Source organism: Argiope bruennichi, chromosome 11, assembly GCF_947563725.1.
Source record: "Argiope bruennichi chromosome 11, qqArgBrue1.1, whole genome shotgun sequence".
Classification (NCBI taxonomy): Eukaryota; Metazoa; Arthropoda; class Arachnida; order Araneae; family Araneidae; genus Argiope; species Argiope bruennichi.
The window spans coordinates 33,770,062-33,791,209 of record NC_079161.1 but is presented as its reverse complement, the minus strand read 5'-3'; the positions used below and the strand labels follow the sequence as shown (position 1 = coordinate 33,791,209).

The window sequence follows — 21,148 nt, the reverse complement described above, 5'->3', positions numbered from 1 at the left end:
TCATAGCCTTTTATACTTTTACTTATATCAAATATACAAAGTGAAAGTAGTATGATCTGCTGAAAATTTGCCTTCGTAATTCCCACGTTTCCAAGAAAAATATATTTAGAATTATGTATATCAATAGTTCAAAAAAATTGCTCTCGGCAAGCTGGAGAGCAAAGGCAGATAGATTTCTTTACATCTGAATTACCATCTGGCAACATAAATTATTAATATTAGAAACAGTAAAAAATTAGAGACCGAAAATCACTTTTCAATTCACTTTTTTAGGGACTGAAAATCACTTTTCATAACTTCTAAGATATTGCAGTTATCGGAAAACATTATGTACAAATGTTGTTCATCTTAATGAGAAGCTAATTTAGCTAATTGAATTTATTTTTCTATCTTCAATATTAAAAATGTTATAGCGAAATTAAAATTTGAACCCACCACCATTTCCACTCCCTTTGAGCTAGATGGGCCATTTGCGAACTCCGAGATTTTTACATTTCTGATAACATATTCCAAGTCATTTAAAATCAAAGCAAAATTACTCTAGTTATTCTGTTCAGAAAATAACAAACAACATCGGTAAAGAACTGACGAAATTTTCTCGGATTCTTGTAATGAGAACATTTATATAGGTAGTCTTCCTATAGGAATCTAACTAAAACACAACAAGGTACTGAATGAAATTTGATATGTGGACTTTATAATAATATTGAATATATTTTTTTGAAATTTTTACCAAATTTGTAAACGTTTGTTTATCTATAAATCCACATTTGCACAGAAAAACAAACAGCTATAATTATAGTGGAAAATCTAACGACTTAGAGCAACCAGAGGGAATAGTCTCCTTTAAACTTTCTCTCATTCTAATGAATTTCTCATGCCAAATATCACCTTGTATGACACTGACGTACAGTATCTACGAAATATTAATTATTGTCATGAATTTAGCATTTTTACTGAATCTATCGTGTCATCTTTGGCGAGTGTTTTGGTGATTTATCTCTGGTATACTGTTAATAGCAATCGAAAATCGAATTTCAGCTTTAGTTACATATTTCTCAATCAATTAAATCAAAAAGTTGACACAAGATTGCACTTGTAGTCACAAAATCCAATATCTAATTTGATATATTCAAGTCACTGCGTTTTTGAATTGTCGCAATTACATGCTTTTGAAAGTACAGACAAATAGACAGTCAACCTTTTGTTGGATTCAGCTCAAACATTGTTAAGTGTCTGCACTATAAATTTTATCTATCTAGTGTACCAAATTTTATCCATCTAGCTCTCTTCATTTTGCAGTTATCGCGTTAACTTATATTCGAACAGCCGGACAGATAGATTTCCTCTGAATAGATTTTACTCAAAACTTAGAAAAATATGAAAATTTGGTGTAAAGACCGTATATTGAATGTCAGTCAGCTAGTTATTGTCAAAGTGTTTTTGGGTTATCTTTATCACAGACAGTCAGACGGACATTTTCTGGAAATGTGTTTTTCGAACTCAGGGAGGTCTAGAACGCGGAGATTTGTGAAAATCTCGAGTTCGAATTTTTCGATGATTACTGTACTTTTTCTATACTATGTATATGAGAAGTGAAAAAGAGGTATGTGATCTTGAAATAAAATTGTACCTATTTTTAATACTTATTTGTACGTATTTTTAATTTGAAATAAAATTGTGCATTATTTTTTAAAAATAGTGATGGGGTATCCACCTATATTATGTGAAGAAAAAAAGGCTAAGAAAGACCCAGCGAAAATCTGCCAATTTGAAAAGAAAAAGCTGATTGTGCAACTGCTACATTGACCATCTGGAGGTTCTATACTTTCAGAAACATGTAAACGCGATAAATAAAAAACGCAATTACTTAAATACATCAACATTAGTAAGAGATTTTGCGACGCCATGCCATGTAAGACAACTTTGAACATGTGCCAACATGCCATGTAAGACAACAGGGAGGACAAGTTTATGAGAGAGTATGTTTAGGGAGATTCGGCGAGAAAGTTTAGGGAGACCACAGCCACTGGGTTTTTTTAGAGATTTTTTTAAAGACAGGAACCATAATGTAATTAAAGTTACAATAGCAATTTGAAGTCAGTTCTTTTTTCTTAAACTAAAGAAGCCTTCTGATTTATGTACTAAATTCGGCGGATTTGTTTCAGAGAAAATGATGGGGATGATATAGTCAACCTAATTTCGACTTGGGCATTGGTCCATAATTACTTGGAGAAGGCATTTAATTTATATTATTGTTTAACAACAATAAAAAAAGATTTGCTTTTATATAGAAGCTATCGTACAGGAGGATTGGAATCAGCATGAACTGAGATTGTGGCACCATCTATAGTCAGCTTTATCCAATCAAACAGAACATATTATCTGTTTCATATTTTTAATCGTCAAATTCAAACAGAGCAAAAGATGTATGTGAGCTGGTCATCCCAGGTAATGACTTGGATTTCTAGGCCATAGCATCTTGGACGGAGTTCTTAGTTTAAGATATAATTTTTTAAATTTTTGTCTAACTATAACAAAAATAAAAACAATTTTATAAGAAATGTACTTTGACAACAGAAACGATCATACAAGTAAGACTGTGATACCATCTGATGTCGATTATTTACACTGAAACCAAAAAAGATTTTTAATGTTTCTTCTGATTTATATCTTTGCCTGAAATTTATATCACCTTCACATATGACATCATAACTTTTACCACCAATAAAGGTAATTGTTTTAATGAAGAAATCGAGGAAAGAATTTAACCTTTTAATGACGTTAGGTAATAATCAGAAATTTCCTTTTCACACAGGAAAATAGTCTTAGTAATTTTCGCCATTCAAAAATCCAATTCATTCGCAAAAAGTGTAATAAAAGATATTGTAAGGAATGCCTTCGAGGACTAAATGATATCGATTCTAGTGAATATTATTAAGCATTGTTTAAGTAATCGTTTTTTGACAAGTTAAACGATTGTATGTCAATTAGTAAAATATTTCTTAAGTATATTTTACAATTTTCACAAAAAAAAAGAAAAAAAAAGGCCTATTCTTTATACTATTAGGTGTACAACTACTCTTCTGCCATTTTAGAAAGATAACTGCAGCGGTAAATGTTGGTGGAAATAAGCAGATCAAAACTCTCACATTGTAAACTTGGAGTCATGGCAACATAAAGAACGAATGTTTGTTTGCATCATAAATTTATTCTAAATCAAAGTTGTCATTTTTTACAAAGCTAAGCAAAGAAACAGCGCTTTAATGAAATCATGATGATACAGAATGTTACCTTCAGTCACAAGTGTTTTGATTTACATTCGCATTCGCTAGTTACGATCCCACGTAAAAGAGAGTTATGTCCATAGTCATCAAATGCTACACCTTGAAGCACTAGACCATAACTCCCTGGGTAGCGTTCATATTTTAAGTTACTGATTGAGATATAATTACATAACACAAGCAAAGGACAGATTCAAAGCAAAGAAATCATGATAATAATTACAGAATGTTAACTTCAGCCTTTTAGACAAGTTTTTGATTCATGTTCGCATTCGCTAGATACGATCCAATGTAAAAGAGAATTATGCATCTAGTCATCAAATGCAACAACTTGAAGCACTAGACCATAACTCCTTGGGTAGCATTCATAGTTTAAGTTACTGATTGAGATACCATTACATAACACAAGCAAAAAACAGATTCAAAGCAAAGAAACCATGTTGATAAATACAGGATATTACCTTCAGTCTTTTAGAAAAGTGCTTGATTCATGTTCGCATTCGCCAGATACGATCCAATATAAAAGAGAGTAATGTTTCTAGTCATCAAATGCTACACCTTGAAGCACTAGACCATAACTCCCTGGGTAGCGTTCATATTTTAAGTTACTGATTGAGATATAATTACATAACACAAGCAAAGGACAGATTCAAAGCAAAGAAATCATGATAATAATTACAGAATGTTAACTTCAGCCTTTTAGACAAGTTTTTGATTCATGTTCGCATTCGCTAGATACGATCCAATGTAAAAGAGAATTATGCATCTAGTCATCAAATGCAACAACTTGAAGCACTAGACCATAACTCCTTGGGTAGCATTCATAGTTTAAGTTACTGATTGAGATACCATTACATAACACAAGCAAAACAGATTCAAAGCAAAGAAACCATGTTGATAAATACAGGATATTACCTTCAGTCTTTTAGAAAAGTGCTTGATTCATGTTCGCATTCGCCAGATACGATCCAATATAAAAGAGAGTAATGTGTCTAGTCATCAAATGCTACACCTTGAAGCACTAGACCATAACTCCCTGGGTAGCGGGCATATTTTAAGTTACTGATTGAGATATAATTACATAACACAAGCAAAGGACAGATTCAAAGCAAAGAAATCATGATAATAATTACAGAATGTTAACTTCAGCCTTTTAGACAAGTTTTTGATTCATGTTCGCATTCGCTAGATACGATCCAATGTAAAAGAGAATTATGCATCTAGTCATCAAAGGCCACAACTTGAAGTACTATACCATAACTCCTTGGGTAGCATTCATAGTTTAAGTTACTGATTGAGATACCATTACATAACACAAGCAAAAAAAACCGATTCAAAGCAAAGAAACCATGATGATAATTACAGGATATTACCTTCAGTCTTTTAGAAAAGTGTTTGATTCATGTTCGCATTCGCCAGATACGATCCAATATAAAAGAGAGTGATGCGTCTAGTCATCAAATTCTACACCTTGAAGCACTAGACCATAACTCCCTGGGCAGTATTCATATTTTAAGTTACTGATTGAGATATAATTACATAACACAAGCAAAGGAGAGATTCAAAGCAAAGAAATCATGATAATAATTACAGAATGTTAACTTCAGCCTTTTAGACAAGTTTTTGATTCATGTTCGCATTCGCTAGATACGATCTAATGTAAAAGAGAATTATGCATCTAGTCATCAAATGCAACAACTTGAAGCACTAGACCATAACTCCTTGGGTAGCATTCATAGTTTAAGTTACTGATTGAGATACCATTACATAACACAAGCAAAAAACAGATTCAAAGCAAAGAAACCATGATGATAATTACAGGATATTACCTTCAGTCTTTTAGAAAAGTGTTTGATTCATGTTCGCATTCGCCAGATACGATCCAATATAAAAGAGAGTGATGCGTCTAGTCATCAAATTCTACACCTTGAAGCACTAGACCATAACTCCCTGGGTAGCGTTCATATTTTAAGTTACTGATTGAGATATAATTACATAACACAAGCAAAGGACAGATTCAAAGCAAAGAAATCATGATGATAATTATAGAATGTTACCTTCAGTCACTAGTGTATTGATTTACATTCGCATTCGCCAGGTACGATCCCATGCAAAAGAGAGTTATGTCTATAGCAATCAAACCCAATGACTTGAAGCTCTAGACCACAACTCCCTGGGTAGCAATCTTAGTTTAAGTTACTGATTGAGATACCATTACATAACCCAAGCAAAGGACAGATTCAAAGTAAAGAAACAGCGCGTTAAAAAAACCATAATGATAATTACAGAATATTACCTTCAGTCTTTTAGACAAGTGTTTGATTCATGTTCGCATTCGCCAGATACGATCCAGTGTAAAAGAGAGTGGCGTGTCTAGTCATCAAATGCTACAACTTGAAGCACTAGACCATAACTCCCTGGGTAGCATTCATATTTTAAGTTACTGATTGATATACCATTACATAACACAAGCAAAGGACAGATTCAAAGTAAAGAAATCATGATGATAATTATAGAATGTTACCTTCAATCATTATTGTTTGATTTACATTCGCATTTGCCAGGTACGATCCCATGCAAAAGAGTTTTATGTCTATAGTGATCAAATCCAATGATTTGGAGCACTAGACCATAACTCCATGGGTAGCATTCTTAGTTTAAGTTACTAATTGAGATACCATTACATAACACAAGCAAAGTACAGATCCAAAGCAAAGAAACAGCGCGTTAAAGAAACCATGATGATAATTACAGAACATTACCTTCAGTCTTTTAGACAAGTGTTTGATTCATGTTCGCATTCGCCAGATACGATCCAGTGTAAAAGAGAGTGGCGTGTCTAGTCATCAAATGCTACAACTTGAAGCACTAGACCATAACTCCCTGGGTAGCATTCATATTTTAAGTTACTGATTGATATACCATTACATAACACAAGCAAAGGACAGATTCAAAGTAAAGAAATCATGATGATAATTATAGAATGTTACCTTCAATAATTATTGTTTTGATTTACATTCGCATTTGCCAGGTACGATCCCATGCAAAGACTTTTATGTCTATAGTGATCAAATCCGATGATTTGGAGCACTAGACCATAACTCCACGGGTAGCATTCTTAGTTTAAGTTACTGATTGAGATACCATTACATAACACAAGCAAAGTACAGATCCAAAGCAAAGAAACAGCGCGTTAAAGAAACCATGATGATAATTACAGAATATTACCTTCGGTCTTTTAGACAAGTGTTTGATTCATGTTCGCATTCGCCAGATACGATCCAATGTAAAAGAGAGTGGCGTGTCTAGTCATCAAATGCTACAACTCGAAGCACTAGACCGTAACTCCCTGGGTAGCATTCATAGTTTAAACTACTGACCGAGAAACCATTATTTAACACAAATGAAAGACAGAATCTACATCAATAAAAAACTTTCTTCGAGAAAATAAGCCAACTGGTTAATAAGATCACGATTCCATCTTAAATCACACATGTTTATAAGATCACGATTCTATCTTAAATCGCAATGAATAGTTCAAAACAACTATCTTTCCACTCGCAATATTTGATCCAGTGCTTAATAAAAACATCATTTTTACATCGTAAAGGGTGTTTTAAAGCACTAGGCAGCAACTACACGGAGGATCAAATCAATTTAATTTATTGTATTAGAGATTTTCTAAAAGAATTTCAATAAAACCGATGCCAGTATGAATATTAATTACAGCTAAATAAATTTTGTTACCAAGACGAAAACATTGAATTGAACGTATTATACGATACTAAATTTAAGAATATGCCAATTTACCAGATGGAATCACTACTGCTACTGAAATAAACAGAAATCGTTTGAAAAGAGCGTTTTGTTTAATTATATTAAAGGCTCTCTTTAAAGCAACACTAGGCTATTTTGAGAGGGACCTCGTAATTTCGAATCACTGCCGGACGGGAACTATACCTGGACCTAACGGATTTAACGTGCACCAGATCCGGTTATTCAGTGGAATCGGGTCTCGAACCTGAAAACCTCCGGTTCCTAAGCCGAGACCTTACCACCAAGCTACTGACCCCCTATGTTCGAAATGAGAGATCATTTAAGCAAAATTTTGGTGTCAGGTTCTAAAGTCTTAGTCTGTAAAGCTGGCTGATTTAGCTATCCGGAGCAAAACGCAATTTGTAAGTACTGTAAAATAAGACATGGAAACCCAGATCATGTTTACTTGAAGAATTATTATTATTATTGTCCGATATATGAACAAAAGGGATATTAAGTATAATTTAAATAATAAATACATTTAAGGCTTTTTTTAAAAAATAAATTCCATGATCGTCATTAAAAAAAGAGATATTTCGATTTTCTTTTATAAAAAGCAATAAATTTGACTGAAAATTTCATGAAGCACAAAAACAACATTAAAAAAATTCTTCCGTCTGAATTGTTATCTAGAGGCACTATCGATAAACGGTTTGATCTAAATTCTCCAGTTTAACTCGCCAGTAAGTAAAAAAGGATGGGTCAGGGCATTGGCTTCCACAACATAACCCTAAAACATCAGACAGAACTTTTAAATTAAACTATGTCTAAGAAATTATAGCTAAAAACAACAGAAAAAGATGAAGTTTCAACAATAAAAAATCCTTGAAAGAAAAAACAATCACCGCGCTTGTGAGAATATGCTTTTATCGAATGTCTGTTAAATATATGCACAGCGAGCAGTGCTACCATTTACTTGCCGCAATCTACAGTTCCGATCAACCAAAGAGAGTAGCTGCGACATCTTGATTGCAGAAGACGACTTAGACAACTAAACACACACACAAACTCGGCAAAGTGATTCGATTTAAGATACAGTTTTAAAAAATTTTATTTAATAGAGTAGGTAAAATGGATGCCAGATACAACATAATTATAAGTATCTGAAACATTGTTTTTTCAATAAATTCAATAGTCTAAATGTACAATAAATTTTTTACTCTAAATTTAAGTTACCATTATTTATGTATAGTATAATGACGACTTTTGAATTGATCATTGACCAATCCATGAGTGAGAAATATGAAGTTATGCAGTAACTAAACTCTCTTCATAAAAACAGTTTCTTTTATATATATATATATATATATATATATATATATATATATATATATATATATATATATATATATATATATATATATATATATATATATATATATATATATATATATATATATATATATTGAAAAATGAATTTAGCTTGTTTGTCAGATTATGTTTTCATTTAAAAATCCTTATGTGTACTCGTATTTAAGAGGGAATTGTATTTACTTTCATCAATATCTAGTTTTGATGTACTGAAAAAGTAAATGTCTTTTAATTTGGTTACCAAAGGCAAATTATATATCTATATCAAACCGCACCCACCTGTCGGTCGAATTTAATTTTATACACAGGCGTCAGAGATTTTTGCCTATCAGCATGAATAAGACTGATGCCAAATACGATACAATTATAAACATGTGAATCAATATTTCATAAATAATATGATCTTAAAATACCGCAAACAGATTGATCCAATTTTAAATTGCTACTATTTAATAATAGTACTATGAGAATTTTCGAAATTGTCATTATAAACATATTCTGAATGAAAAATACGGAAAAATATTGAAATCTGCTATCGCACATTTCAAGTTATCATGTGGAACATTATTTTCTTAAGTCACTTGGTATCGATCGGAAAGAAAAACATCATGTTCTCACATGACTCGTATTTCGCAATCACCAACATTTAGAAAAGCGATGTTTTTTGACCATGTCAAAATCAATCGAGTTCTAAAAATTTCTTTTAAAGACCAGATTTTTTTTTTCGTGACTAGTTTAAACCGGTTTTAAACAATCACATGACTATCAGATTATACATGCGTCGATATTTAGAAAAGCCAAGTTTTTCTTTTTCTCCTATCACAAAATTGTTCAAGCTCCAAAACTTTATTATCATATATATATATATATATATATAATTTCGATACCTACTCGCTGTTTCGCGTTCATTCCCATTTTCTTCTCTGTTCTTCGGATGATAACTTTTTACGACTCTGCCCTTTATTGGCCAGAAGAATTTGGTACGTGGCGGACATTCTCGCAAAATTGTAACTTTTTGTTGTCGATCAATCGCTAAATGTGAGAGCTTTCTTTACCAATTTCTGATAACCCTAAAAGCAAGTAAAGACCTCAAAAGCGATAAATCACCAATTTTCTGCCCGCACATTTTGAGGCTTCAAAAATCTCAAACCAAAACAACATCATAATCTCACATAATAACAAGTTTTAGCTCTCTTCATGAAATCGATTTTGGGGAAATTGTTGTTTGAGAATAAATATCTCGAATATCTTGTAATAAATACCATAACCTTATTTCTCTTTAAGAGAGAAGAAAAGGTGAACCCTTTGGCTTACACCATTCCTTTATTTTGATCCATTGAAAAAGGTAAATGTGGCATTTATAGATAGTATAACATAGGGTATAACTTAAACCATTATATCACCCCTACCTGGCTATAGAATTTTATTTAACCTATGGTTATCGAAATCCATGTTTAATCCTTTCGTAAGCTATTTATTTTTCTTTTGAACTCTCCCATTTTCATGTTTTCTTATTATCATTTAAACAATATCACTGAAGGAAATATATTTTATTTATCCAAATTTTAAATTGACATTTAAGTTTTAGGGTTGAGAAATATAATTCCCACGGAATCATTTAATTTATTACAATATGATATTCATTATTATTTATTACATAATTATTAATTAGTAATATACTAAATTGAAAAAAATCAATTTAAATAGTGATAATTTGCCATGGAAAGATGAGAAGCATGTTATAACGCACAAGGATTCCTCACATTCTGCAGACATGTAACGGGTCTTGTTACATTTGCTACATTTCCTATATCGTCTATAATTCTAAATCAGCTTTCGTATATGGTTTCCCACACTGGTTAAGCATACATCTTTCGGTACCACACACTTTTTTGTTTGGTAATTAGTAGGAAGTCATTTCCTTTTATTTGAGGAATATTCATCTATTAGCTGACGTTTTTACTCTATACGGAATGATAATTGGTCTAAACGTCTGTTTCATTTGTTCATTTGCCACAATATAAAACTATGTACGATACAAAGGTAAATAAGAAAAATACGGCATCACTAATCTTTAGTTCTCCTTCCTATTTGGTATCTTTCTTTTTTAAAAAAAATAAATATAAATTTATTTCGTTTATCTCTGAAACGGCTCGAACGATTTGGATCAAATTTTATATTTAGATAAGATTTTGCTTTTTAAATTTATCAATACAGGCACCTTTCCTGGAAAAACCAGATTTTACACAATTTTTTATAAATAACTATTATAATAAATATATTGAACTTCCGCTTCGAAATGGGGGCAGGGTCGCGGTGGCCTGGTAGTAAGGTCTCGGCTCATGAGCCGTAGGGTTTCTGGTTCGAGACCCGATCCCATAGCAGAACCGTCGTGTAAGGGGGGTCTGTTTGACGTTAATTCCGTCAGGACCAAACGTCCTCCCATTGGTGTTGTGCGGTGTGGAGAAGGGGCTGCTATCTCAGGTGTCATCCTAGTCACCTGACAGCGGTTCAAAAATTACGAGGTCCGTCCTAAAATAGCCCTAGTGTTGCTTGACAACGGGACGTTAATATAACTAAACTCGAAGCATGGGCGGTGCAGTGTAGTGGTCTGAACATTGTGGCTTGTTGCGGGTCCTCGGTTCGATTTGCGTTCTTTACTTTATTTCCTTACTTATGCATTTATAATTAATATTTTTTCTTTTTAAGTTTATCTAGATAGGTATCTTCCCTGAAAAAAAAAGCGATTTTAAACAAACATTTTTTTTTTATAACTAATGATTAGAGCCTTTTTCTATCTGCTGTCATGCTGACAATGCCATATAGCGCCCTCTCGAACCCGATTTTGCCATGATAAATTTGAGTGTAGATTCAAAAATATAAGTAATGATTGATAAACTGTAAAATAAATACTGTAATGTAGCAGATTGTTTCGAATAACATGTTAAATTAAATGAATTCATTATTTTTTAATTTTAAATAATCAGTTCATATGTAAATAAGATTGAAGGATATTCATATATAAATCAATATGTGCTTCGTATCTAAATATTTTTTCCGAAAAAACGCGATTTTACAGAAAAAAAAACATTCAGAGCTAAACTCGGTCTTCCAGATATAATAATCTAAACTTGCAACAAATTATTTTGATCTGAACTATAATTCAAGTATAGTATAACGACGATTTCCGAATTAGTCATTGTACCATTTTAAAGTGCCTAATGTACCATCAAACTATACAATATTTATGCTCTCTTCATTAAAGTGAATTCAGTTTTCATGAAAAAAGCTCGTTTAATGAAAGAAGACATCATGCTTCTTTTAGAGTCCGTTGTCTATACATTCAATGAAAAGATATTTTCACTTATCTGTATATATACGTTCAATGAGAAGATCTTTCCATTTATCTGTTATCTATACATTGAATGAAAAGATCTTTCCTTTTATCTGTTATCTATACATTGAATGAGAAGATCTTTGCATTTATCTTTATCTATACGTTGGATGAGAAAATCCTACCTTTTATCTGTTATCTATACCTTCAATAAGATCTTTCCATTTATCTGTTATCTATATGTTGAATGAGAAAATCTGTCTATTCACTTTTATCAATCGATTATTTAAATCTTTTAAAATATTGTAAACGCAAAATTCAATTCACAGAAGATAACATTAGACCACTAAATAACACCTATAAAATTTAATTTAAATTACATTATAAAATAAATTTTTGATAAATAATATAATGGAAATTTTAAATTTGTCATAATATTATTTTTGACTCAAAAATACGTCAACAAGTTATCAAGTAACTGTGCTGTCTTTGTAAAAACGAATTTGATTTTCATTAAAAACACTTTTGAAGTTAGAATCTATCATACTTGTGATATTATGATTTAATTCAAATATCTATTATCTTTATACGCAGTGGAAATGCCTTTCAATTAACTTTAGCCATTCCCTAATTTCGATCCATTGAAAAAATTATGCGCGACAAATGACCAAAGGAGCACAACTTAGACCACAATGCCACACTTAACCTGCGGCGGAATAGGATTCAGAATAATTTACTGATATTCATTTAACAAAAGTTTAAATAAAATTGATATCAGATACAAAACAATTATAAACATCTTAAACAGTGTTTCAAAAGTAAATTATACCGCTTATTCTTACGATAAATATTTGCATCTACAGTGAATCAAGAATAATATAATGCGATTTTTCAATATGCCATTGTCTGTTTTTAAATAAATAATGCACCAACATGCTACAGATTAGCGGTGATCTCTTCAAAAAAAACGAATTCAATTTACATGAAAAACATTTTTAAGGTAAGAATTTATCATGTTTGAGATATTATGATCTCATTAAAAAATCTTTTATCTTTTTTCGAAGTGGAAATGTCTTTCAATTAACTTTGCTTATTCCCTAATTTCGATCCATTGAAAAAAGAAAGTGAGATTTGTGATCACGACTTAGACCACCATGCCACACTTAGCTTGCGGAGGGATACGATTTATAATACGACTTTAGAGACATTCATTTCATAGTTTGAATAAAATTTATGTCAGATACAAAACAATTATAAACATTTTAAACAGTGTTTCAAAATAAAATTATATGATTTATTCTTACGATAAATATTTTCATCTATAGTCAATCAAGAATAACATAATGAGATTTTTCAATATGTCGTTATCTGCTTTTAACTAAATAATGCGCCAACATGTTACAGAGTAGCGACGATCTCCATATAAAAACGAATTCTATTTTCATGAAAAACATTTTTAAGGTAAGAATTTATCATGTTTGAGATATTATGATCTCATTAAAAAATCTTTTATCTTTTTTCGAAGTGGAAATGTCTTTCAATTAACTTTGCTTATTCCCTAATTTCGATCCATTGAAAAAAGAAAGTGAGATTTGTGATCACGACTTAGACCACCATGCCACACTTAGCTTGCGGAGGGATACGATTTATAATACGACTTTAGAGACATTCATTTCATAGTTTGAATAAAATTTATGTCAGATACAAAACAATTATAAACATTTTAAACAGTGTTTCAAAAGAAAATTATATGATTTATTCTTACGATAAATATTTTCATCTATAGTCAATCAAGAATAACATAATGAGATTTTTCAATATGTCGTTATCTGCTTTTAACTAAATAATGCGCCAACATGTTACAGAGTAGCGACGATCTCCATATAAAAACGAATTCTATTTTCATGAAAAACATTTTTAAGGTAAGAATCTATCATGTTTGAGATATTATGATCTCATTAAAATATCTTTAGTCTTCATCCGAAGTGAAAATGTATTTCAATTAACTTTGCTTATTCGCTAATTTCGATCCATTGAAAAAGATAAACGTGGCATATGATCACGGAGCCCGACTTAAACCACAATGCCACACTTACCTTGCAGAGGAATAAAATTTATAATAAGACTTTACAGACATTCATTAAATAGTTTCAATAAAATTGATGTCAGAGACAAAACAATTATAAATATATTAAACAGTGTTTCAAAATAAAATTATATGGTTTATTCTTACGATAAATATTTGGATCTACAGTCAATCAAGAATAATATAATGCGATTTTTCAATGCGTCATTGTCTGTTTTTAACTAAATAATGCGCCAACATGTTACAGAGTAGCGACGATCTCCATATAAAAACGAATTCTATTTTCATGAAAAACATTTTTAAGGTAAGAATCTATCATGTTTGAGATATTATGATCTCATTAAAATATCTTTAGTCTTCATCCGAAGTGAAAATGTATTTCAATTAACTTTGCTTATTCGCTAATTTCGATCCATTGAAAAAGATAAGCGTGGCATATGATCACGGAACCCGACTTAAACCACAATGCCACACTTACCGTGCAGAGGAATAAAATTTATAATAAGACTTTACAGACATTCATTAAATAGTTTTGTATAAAATTGATGTCAGATACAAAGCCATTATGCACATCTGAAACAGTGTTTCAAAAGAAAATTATATGGTTTATTCTTACGATAAATATTTGGATCTACAGTCAATCAAGAATATTATAATGAGATTTTTCAATATGTCATTGTCTGTTTTTAACTAAATAATACGCCAACATGTTACTGAGTAGCGGTAATCTCTTCATAAAAACGAATTCAATTTTCATGAAAAATATTTTAAGGTAAGAAGAATCTATCATGTTGAGATATTATGATCGCTTTAAAAATCTTTATCTGCAGTGGAAATATCTTTCAATTAACTTTGCTCATTCGCTAATTTCGATCCATTGAAAAAGGGAAGTGTGAGTTGTGATTATGGAGCACGATTTAGACCACAATGCCACACTTACCTAGCAGAGGAATAGGATTTAGAATACGACTTTACAGACATTCATTTAATAGTTTGAATAAAATTGATATCGAATACAAAACAGTTATAAACATATTAAACAGTGTTTCAAAAGAAAATTATATGCTTTATTCTTACGATAAATATTTTGATCTACAGTCAATCAAGAATATTATAATGAGATTTTTCAATATGTCATTGTCTGTTTTTAACTAAATAATGCGCCAACATCTTACAGAGTAGCGGTGATCTCTTCATAAATACGAATTCAATTTTCATGAAAAACATTTTTAAGTTAATAATCTATCATGTTTGAGATATTATGATCTCATTAAAATATCTTTTATCTTTATCCGCAGCGAAATTATCTTTCAATTAACTTTGCTCATTCGCTAATTTCGATCCATTGTAAAAGGGAAGTGTGAGGTTTGATCACGGAACACAACATGGAACACAACATAGACCACAACGCCACACCTTCCTTGAGGCGGAACAGTATTTAGAATACGACTTTACAGACATTCATTTAATAGTTTGAATTAATACAAAATAAATATAAGCATTTAAAACAGCGATTCATAAACAAATTATATAGTTTAGTCTTACGATAAATATTTCGATCTAAATTTAATTTGCAATCAATTAAGAATATTAGTATTCAAGAATTTAATGAAAGAATAAGAATATAATGAAATGAAGAATATAATGAATATAAATACGAATCAGGCATCTAATGACATTTTTCAATTTGGAATTATACTCTTTTTGAGAAAAGAAAGTAACGACAAGCTTTAAGGTAATTAAACTTTCTACAAAAAAAAAGTTTTTGTGAAAATAATTTTTAAAAGAAAGAACATAATAGACAAGTGGGATTTTGGCCTATAGTCATATTTTTACGCTCAACGAAGAGGCCTTACCAATTATCTACATCATTCCAAGGAAAAAGGTAAATTTGGCAATCATTTTCAGAACTTGCCTGAATGCCGGCGTTATGGCTTAGGGGTAGCGCGTTTTGCCCGTGAACTAGGCGTCACGGGTTTAAGTCCTGGTTCAGGCGTGGTTGTTCTTCCCTATCTGTGTGTGAGGTGTGTGAAAGTGACCCCCCCCCCCGTAAAAAACAGTTGTGAAAGCGAGTGTGTGAGTGTCCTCTTCATATGAGCTAGAAGTCAGAGCTTTTGTCCTCTGGTGCTCAGGGGCCTTTACTCTCAGAAGCTTCTACACCAATTCGGCTGAAATCGCTGACTTCGTCAGCAGACTTGTCTATGGCAAGTGCCATAAGTAACAACTCAACCGAAACCATTATGCTGCACCTACTTGGCGTTCAAGTTTTATTTGACCCTTATGTTTATTTTGTATAGTATACCATACAACTTTATAAAAATATACTATTTTTTATTATTTATTTATTATAAAAATATACAATTTTTCGCTTTTCTTCAAAAAAGCAATCTTGCTACGATAAGGGTTGAGCTATAGTATTAAAAAAATCTTTTTTAAGTGCTAAAATAGATTTCAGGTATAGTTTATAGAAAAATCTGAATCAGTCTTCCATGAATAAATTGCATGAATTAAAGTTACCATAAATACTTTGATCAAAATTTAAATTACAATCAACCACAGATTGTACAATGACAATTTTTGAACGTAGCATTGTACTTACAATTTTTGAATGAAAAATATACCAATATGTTTTACGGTGGCTATACTTTCTTTATAAATACGAGCTCAATTTTCTTCAAATTTCTTGTTTTAAAGAATGATGGGTTTTATTAATGCTTTTGAGATTATAACATCTTTTAAATTCTGTTATACTTAAGCGTCATTCATTCCATTAACTTTCAGCATTTGCAAATTTTGATCCATTGAACGAGTTCAATTTCCGATCCATTGATTTTGACAAGGAAATCCCATTCCAGAAAACGATTTAGACTACTGAACCACCCTTACCTGTTCGCGGACTTTAATTTAAGCCACGATGTTAGAAATCTTTTTTAATAACATAAAATTGATTCTAAATATAAAATGATTATGAACATATAAAACAACGGTTCTAAAATATATTAAATTATTTATTCTTATGATAAATTCTTTAATAGAAATTTAAATTATTGCCAACGAAGGATAAGACAATGTAATTTTTCAATTTGTCACTGAATTATACTCGAGTGAAAAATGTGCCATTAAATTATACCATAATTATGCTCCAATTTCGATTCATTGAATAAGATATGCGTGGAAATCCAAACCCAGAAGACGATCTAAACCAGTGAACCACCTTTACCTGTTTATGAAGTTTGATTTAAGCTATAATAGAAATCGTTTTTCAATAACAGATTAAATTGATGCTAAATGTAACATGATTATAAACATTTAAAACTGTGCTCCTAAAACAGATTAAATTATATGATCATGTAATAAATTCTTTGGTCTGAACTAATTTTCAGTCAAGTAAGGCACAGTGTAATTTTTCAGTTTTTCACTATACCATATTTGAATGGAAAATGTATCATTAAGTTATACCGGAATCATGCACTTTTAATAAAAACGATGCCTAATTTCATAAAATATGTTTTTAAGGAAAGCACTTATCATGCTGATAACATTATGACCTCACTTATACTTATTATCTATCACACTAAAAAGGGCTTTTATTTCTTACCTTTTTTATACGTTCATTTCGATCATTTGAAAAAATAATGTTTCAGCCTTAAACACCAATTTAGACCACGACCTGGAGACCGAATTTATTTTAACCCTTAACTGGGGACGTACGGTCTGTGAGACCGCTAGCGATGGATTTTCTATCACCCCTATTCTATTTTTAGCTCAATTGAATGGATTGACCCTATAGATTCCTGTTTTGTGACCTTCAATACACGTGCACTTTTTCAACCGATTTCAGCGGATGCTTTTTAAAATAATTCAGTTATTTCTTCGAGCGCGGTCTCTAAGACCGCAGCTCCCTGCTAGTGTCCCAGTGATAAACAAGGCTTAGAAGATGGCGCTAAAACTTTGGCCCCGAAATATCATCCAGTTTACTGATCCTATTATGAAGCAGTGCTCCAGACTCTTTTAAATGAAGCAGAAAGTGGTTTTAGTGATAATGATAATTATACAGAAGAGTTTTTCGATGAAATTTCGCATTGAACTGATTTTGATATGTAAGTTCAAACAGAATCAATTTTTTTAGTAATAATGTATTTTGAAAAATTTATAAAATATATTAATATACCAAGAGATATAGATACAGAATTTATAGGTTGATTTTTATACTAGTTTTTAATCTGTATGTTTAAAATGCGTAAGAAAACAGTGCTATGAAAGTCACACAAGCCGATAAAAAAAAGGCCAATTTTACCCATTGTCATTTTTTTTATTTTTCATATAATTGTTGAATTTACATTATATTGTCTTCTATATACCTTCATATACTGTAAAAATAAATATGATTTAAAAAGTAAAAAGTAATATGCTTTTTCAAGAATATTATTTATTGTAACATGTCATTTGAGAAGAAAATGTATGTTCCAATGCATTTACTTTTTTCAATGACAATATATTTTGAAAAATATCTAAAACATATCTATATATCAAAAAAAAAATGTGCAAAATATATTGGCAGTATTTCATATTAATACATTCATTAGAAAATTTAATTTGAGTCTAAATAAAATGCGGTTTCGTAGACCGCACCCCCCAGTTAAGTCCTAAAATTTCACCTCCCCAGTTAAGAGTTAAGCTACGGTTTCCAAATCTTTATTTAATAATGTAGAAATAGATGATCATTTGACACCAAAATCAGTATAATATGAATATCTGAAATGACAAATATTTTTTATGGTTTAAACTTAAATAGTGCTTTGAATTTGGCATTGTACTATCCTTAAAGAAAAAATTAAGCTAGCACATCTCCGATTCTATCTTCATAAAATTCATTCATTTTAAACGAAAACAAATTCTTTAAAAAAAATGAACACGTTTAGAAGATGGTGACTCTATTTAATCTCCCTTATATATTTTTTCATATAAAATCTTTAGTCAATATCTGCACTTTTTGTACTAAAACAAATGCTGTTTTGATAGGGTTTTAAGTAAAAGCTGCATATAAATAATATAAATATGCAATGCAGTTGTTGAAATATGCATGATTTGATTTCTGTGTAAACATCACCTCGGATATTAACATAAGTAATCCATCAAACGAACTAGATCCTTAGAAAGGCTATGAGACTATGCTTACCTATATTCGTTATCCTGTAGGTTATGTCAAAAATGAAAGTTTAAAAATGATTCGATGTGGGAGATTTTGATACAACTAATATATAATTGATGCAAAATAAAAATAGCATACTAATGCCTAATGTGTAACAATACAAAATAAACATAAAAATCGAAAATAAATTTACACAAAATAATTATAATAAAGCCTACAAGTCAGATAAGAAATATTATAAATGTGTTATCTATGCAGTTGTTTTCCTTTTTTTTTTTTAATTTCCCATAATCAACCTTATTTGTCCAAAAGATGTAACGCTTGACATATGGTCGGCGGGCAGATAAATTTCCAAAAATGGGAAATTACCCATTTTGGATTGGTAGTAAATATAAATAAAATGCAGGAAACCCCAGCCATGGGGTTGAGCGAAAAAAAGTAAACAAAATCAGGGATCTGCCTCCTACCACCCTAAATATATGTTTATCAAAAAACCATCAACAAAGATTCATTAATATATTACTATCAATAGTATTTATACTTTCAATATCGATTCCAATGCTGTTGTCTTAAGATAATTAGTTAGTAATTATTTGAAATAAAAGTATTTTATGTATTAATTATTTACGTAAAGTAATATGCCAATCCAAGATTCATCCCCCATCATGCATTGAGAGAGCCAGATTTAATTCGTGTCTACACTCATTGCAATCACTCCATTTAAAAGAACAAGAAGACCGGGATAGCTTGGTTAGTAGGGCGTTGGATTCGCGTCCCTAGGCTTGCGAGTTCCGTCGGTCGAAGACTCTCCGTGTGTGTGGTGGCTGACGTGCGTATAAATCTGTCGTGGTCACAAAGTCCTCCATGTCGAGAGTAATACCACTAGGGGTACTTTATCAGGGGTTATTGTTGTCTGATTCAGGTCTAAATTATCTCATTTTTTCTACATATTGCAGTGAGTTTTCCTTTTATAATAGGTATTGATAACAATAATGCTATTGTAGCAAATTGAATGCGTTTAAGATAAGGCTCTGCTTCGGAATAAATAAGTACTGAACAGTCCAAACTTTTCAGACCTATAGGGTTAACTTCTCTATTAAGATTTTCTTCTTTAATATATTGCTAATTAATGCATAAAGTTTCAAAGGTACTTTCTTGTTCTTTCAAGATAACTTTTTTATTGTCTTTGAGTCAAATAATCTATAGCCATTAAACGCTAACGCACAGGGCCCAGAAATCGCTCTTATTACTTATTGTCGATTGGCAACAGTGAAATATAAACAAAATATCGTAAGAATTTAAGACTGCGCTATTGAATATATTTATAGCTGCTTTGAATTGAGCATTTCGATTCATTAAGATAAAGGAGCTGCAAAATATTATTAAATGTTTTGGAAAGGATATCCAAAGTCACCAAAGAAATCCATTTATTCAACTGAAAGAAGACAAGAAATGAATTTCAAGCAGAAAATTTAATAGAGCGCTAAAATAGGTTTAAACATCATCAAGTATCTTACAAAAAATGTCTTTACATACTTTTAGGATTAAAAAAAAATTACCCATTTAATGAAATTAATTTTAATAATATTGTTCAATTTAATTTCATAACAACATCTAAAAAATTTATACTTAAATGTAATTTAGTTTGGTTTGATTTGAAGGCACAAGGACCAGATTTGGTCATTCTGCCCCAAACATTATATTGTATACTGTAATTTAAACGCATCTATAAAAATATTCAATCGCATGCTTTTACCAATCATTAACTCAGCAATAAAGTTTTCATTTCCGTTTTTATTTCATAATACCTACACTCTTTAATTTGCAGTAAATTGATTCAATTTTATTCATATTTTACAGTTTGTATCAAGTAACAACCTAAATTTTTTTTTTTAAAAAAAGACATTCTGTATTAAAAATTTACAAGCTAAAATATCAATACTGTAGGAGAACAAGTTGGTAGCCAAAGGCGGTTGTATTATTTTAATGATCTGTTGATTATTAATAATAGTCTCAATTACCTCAAAACTGAATGATTGAGCACCTGTATTTCATTCCAGAACAATCGGAGGATGATAGCATACGAATGCTCTCCACTTCAAGTAACTTGAATGTCATACAAGGTTCTACAGTCCTGCTGCCATGCAATGTGCTCAATCTCGGTA

At 30.9% G+C, this 21,148-nt stretch overlaps 1 protein-coding gene across 1 annotated transcript in view; it reads left to right on the top strand.

The window, feature by feature from the left end:
- The window catches only part of LOC129957214 (limbic system-associated membrane protein-like), a 67,152-nt gene that overhangs the window by 20,383 nt on the left and 25,621 nt on the right, over nucleotides 1-21,148 (top strand). Inside the window, exon 2 of the mRNA XM_056069436.1 lies at nucleotides 21,044-21,145. Coding sequence (XP_055925411.1) covers nucleotides 21,044-21,145 — 102 coding nt within the window. The remainder of the gene's footprint in view (nucleotides 1-21,043; nucleotides 21,146-21,148) is intronic.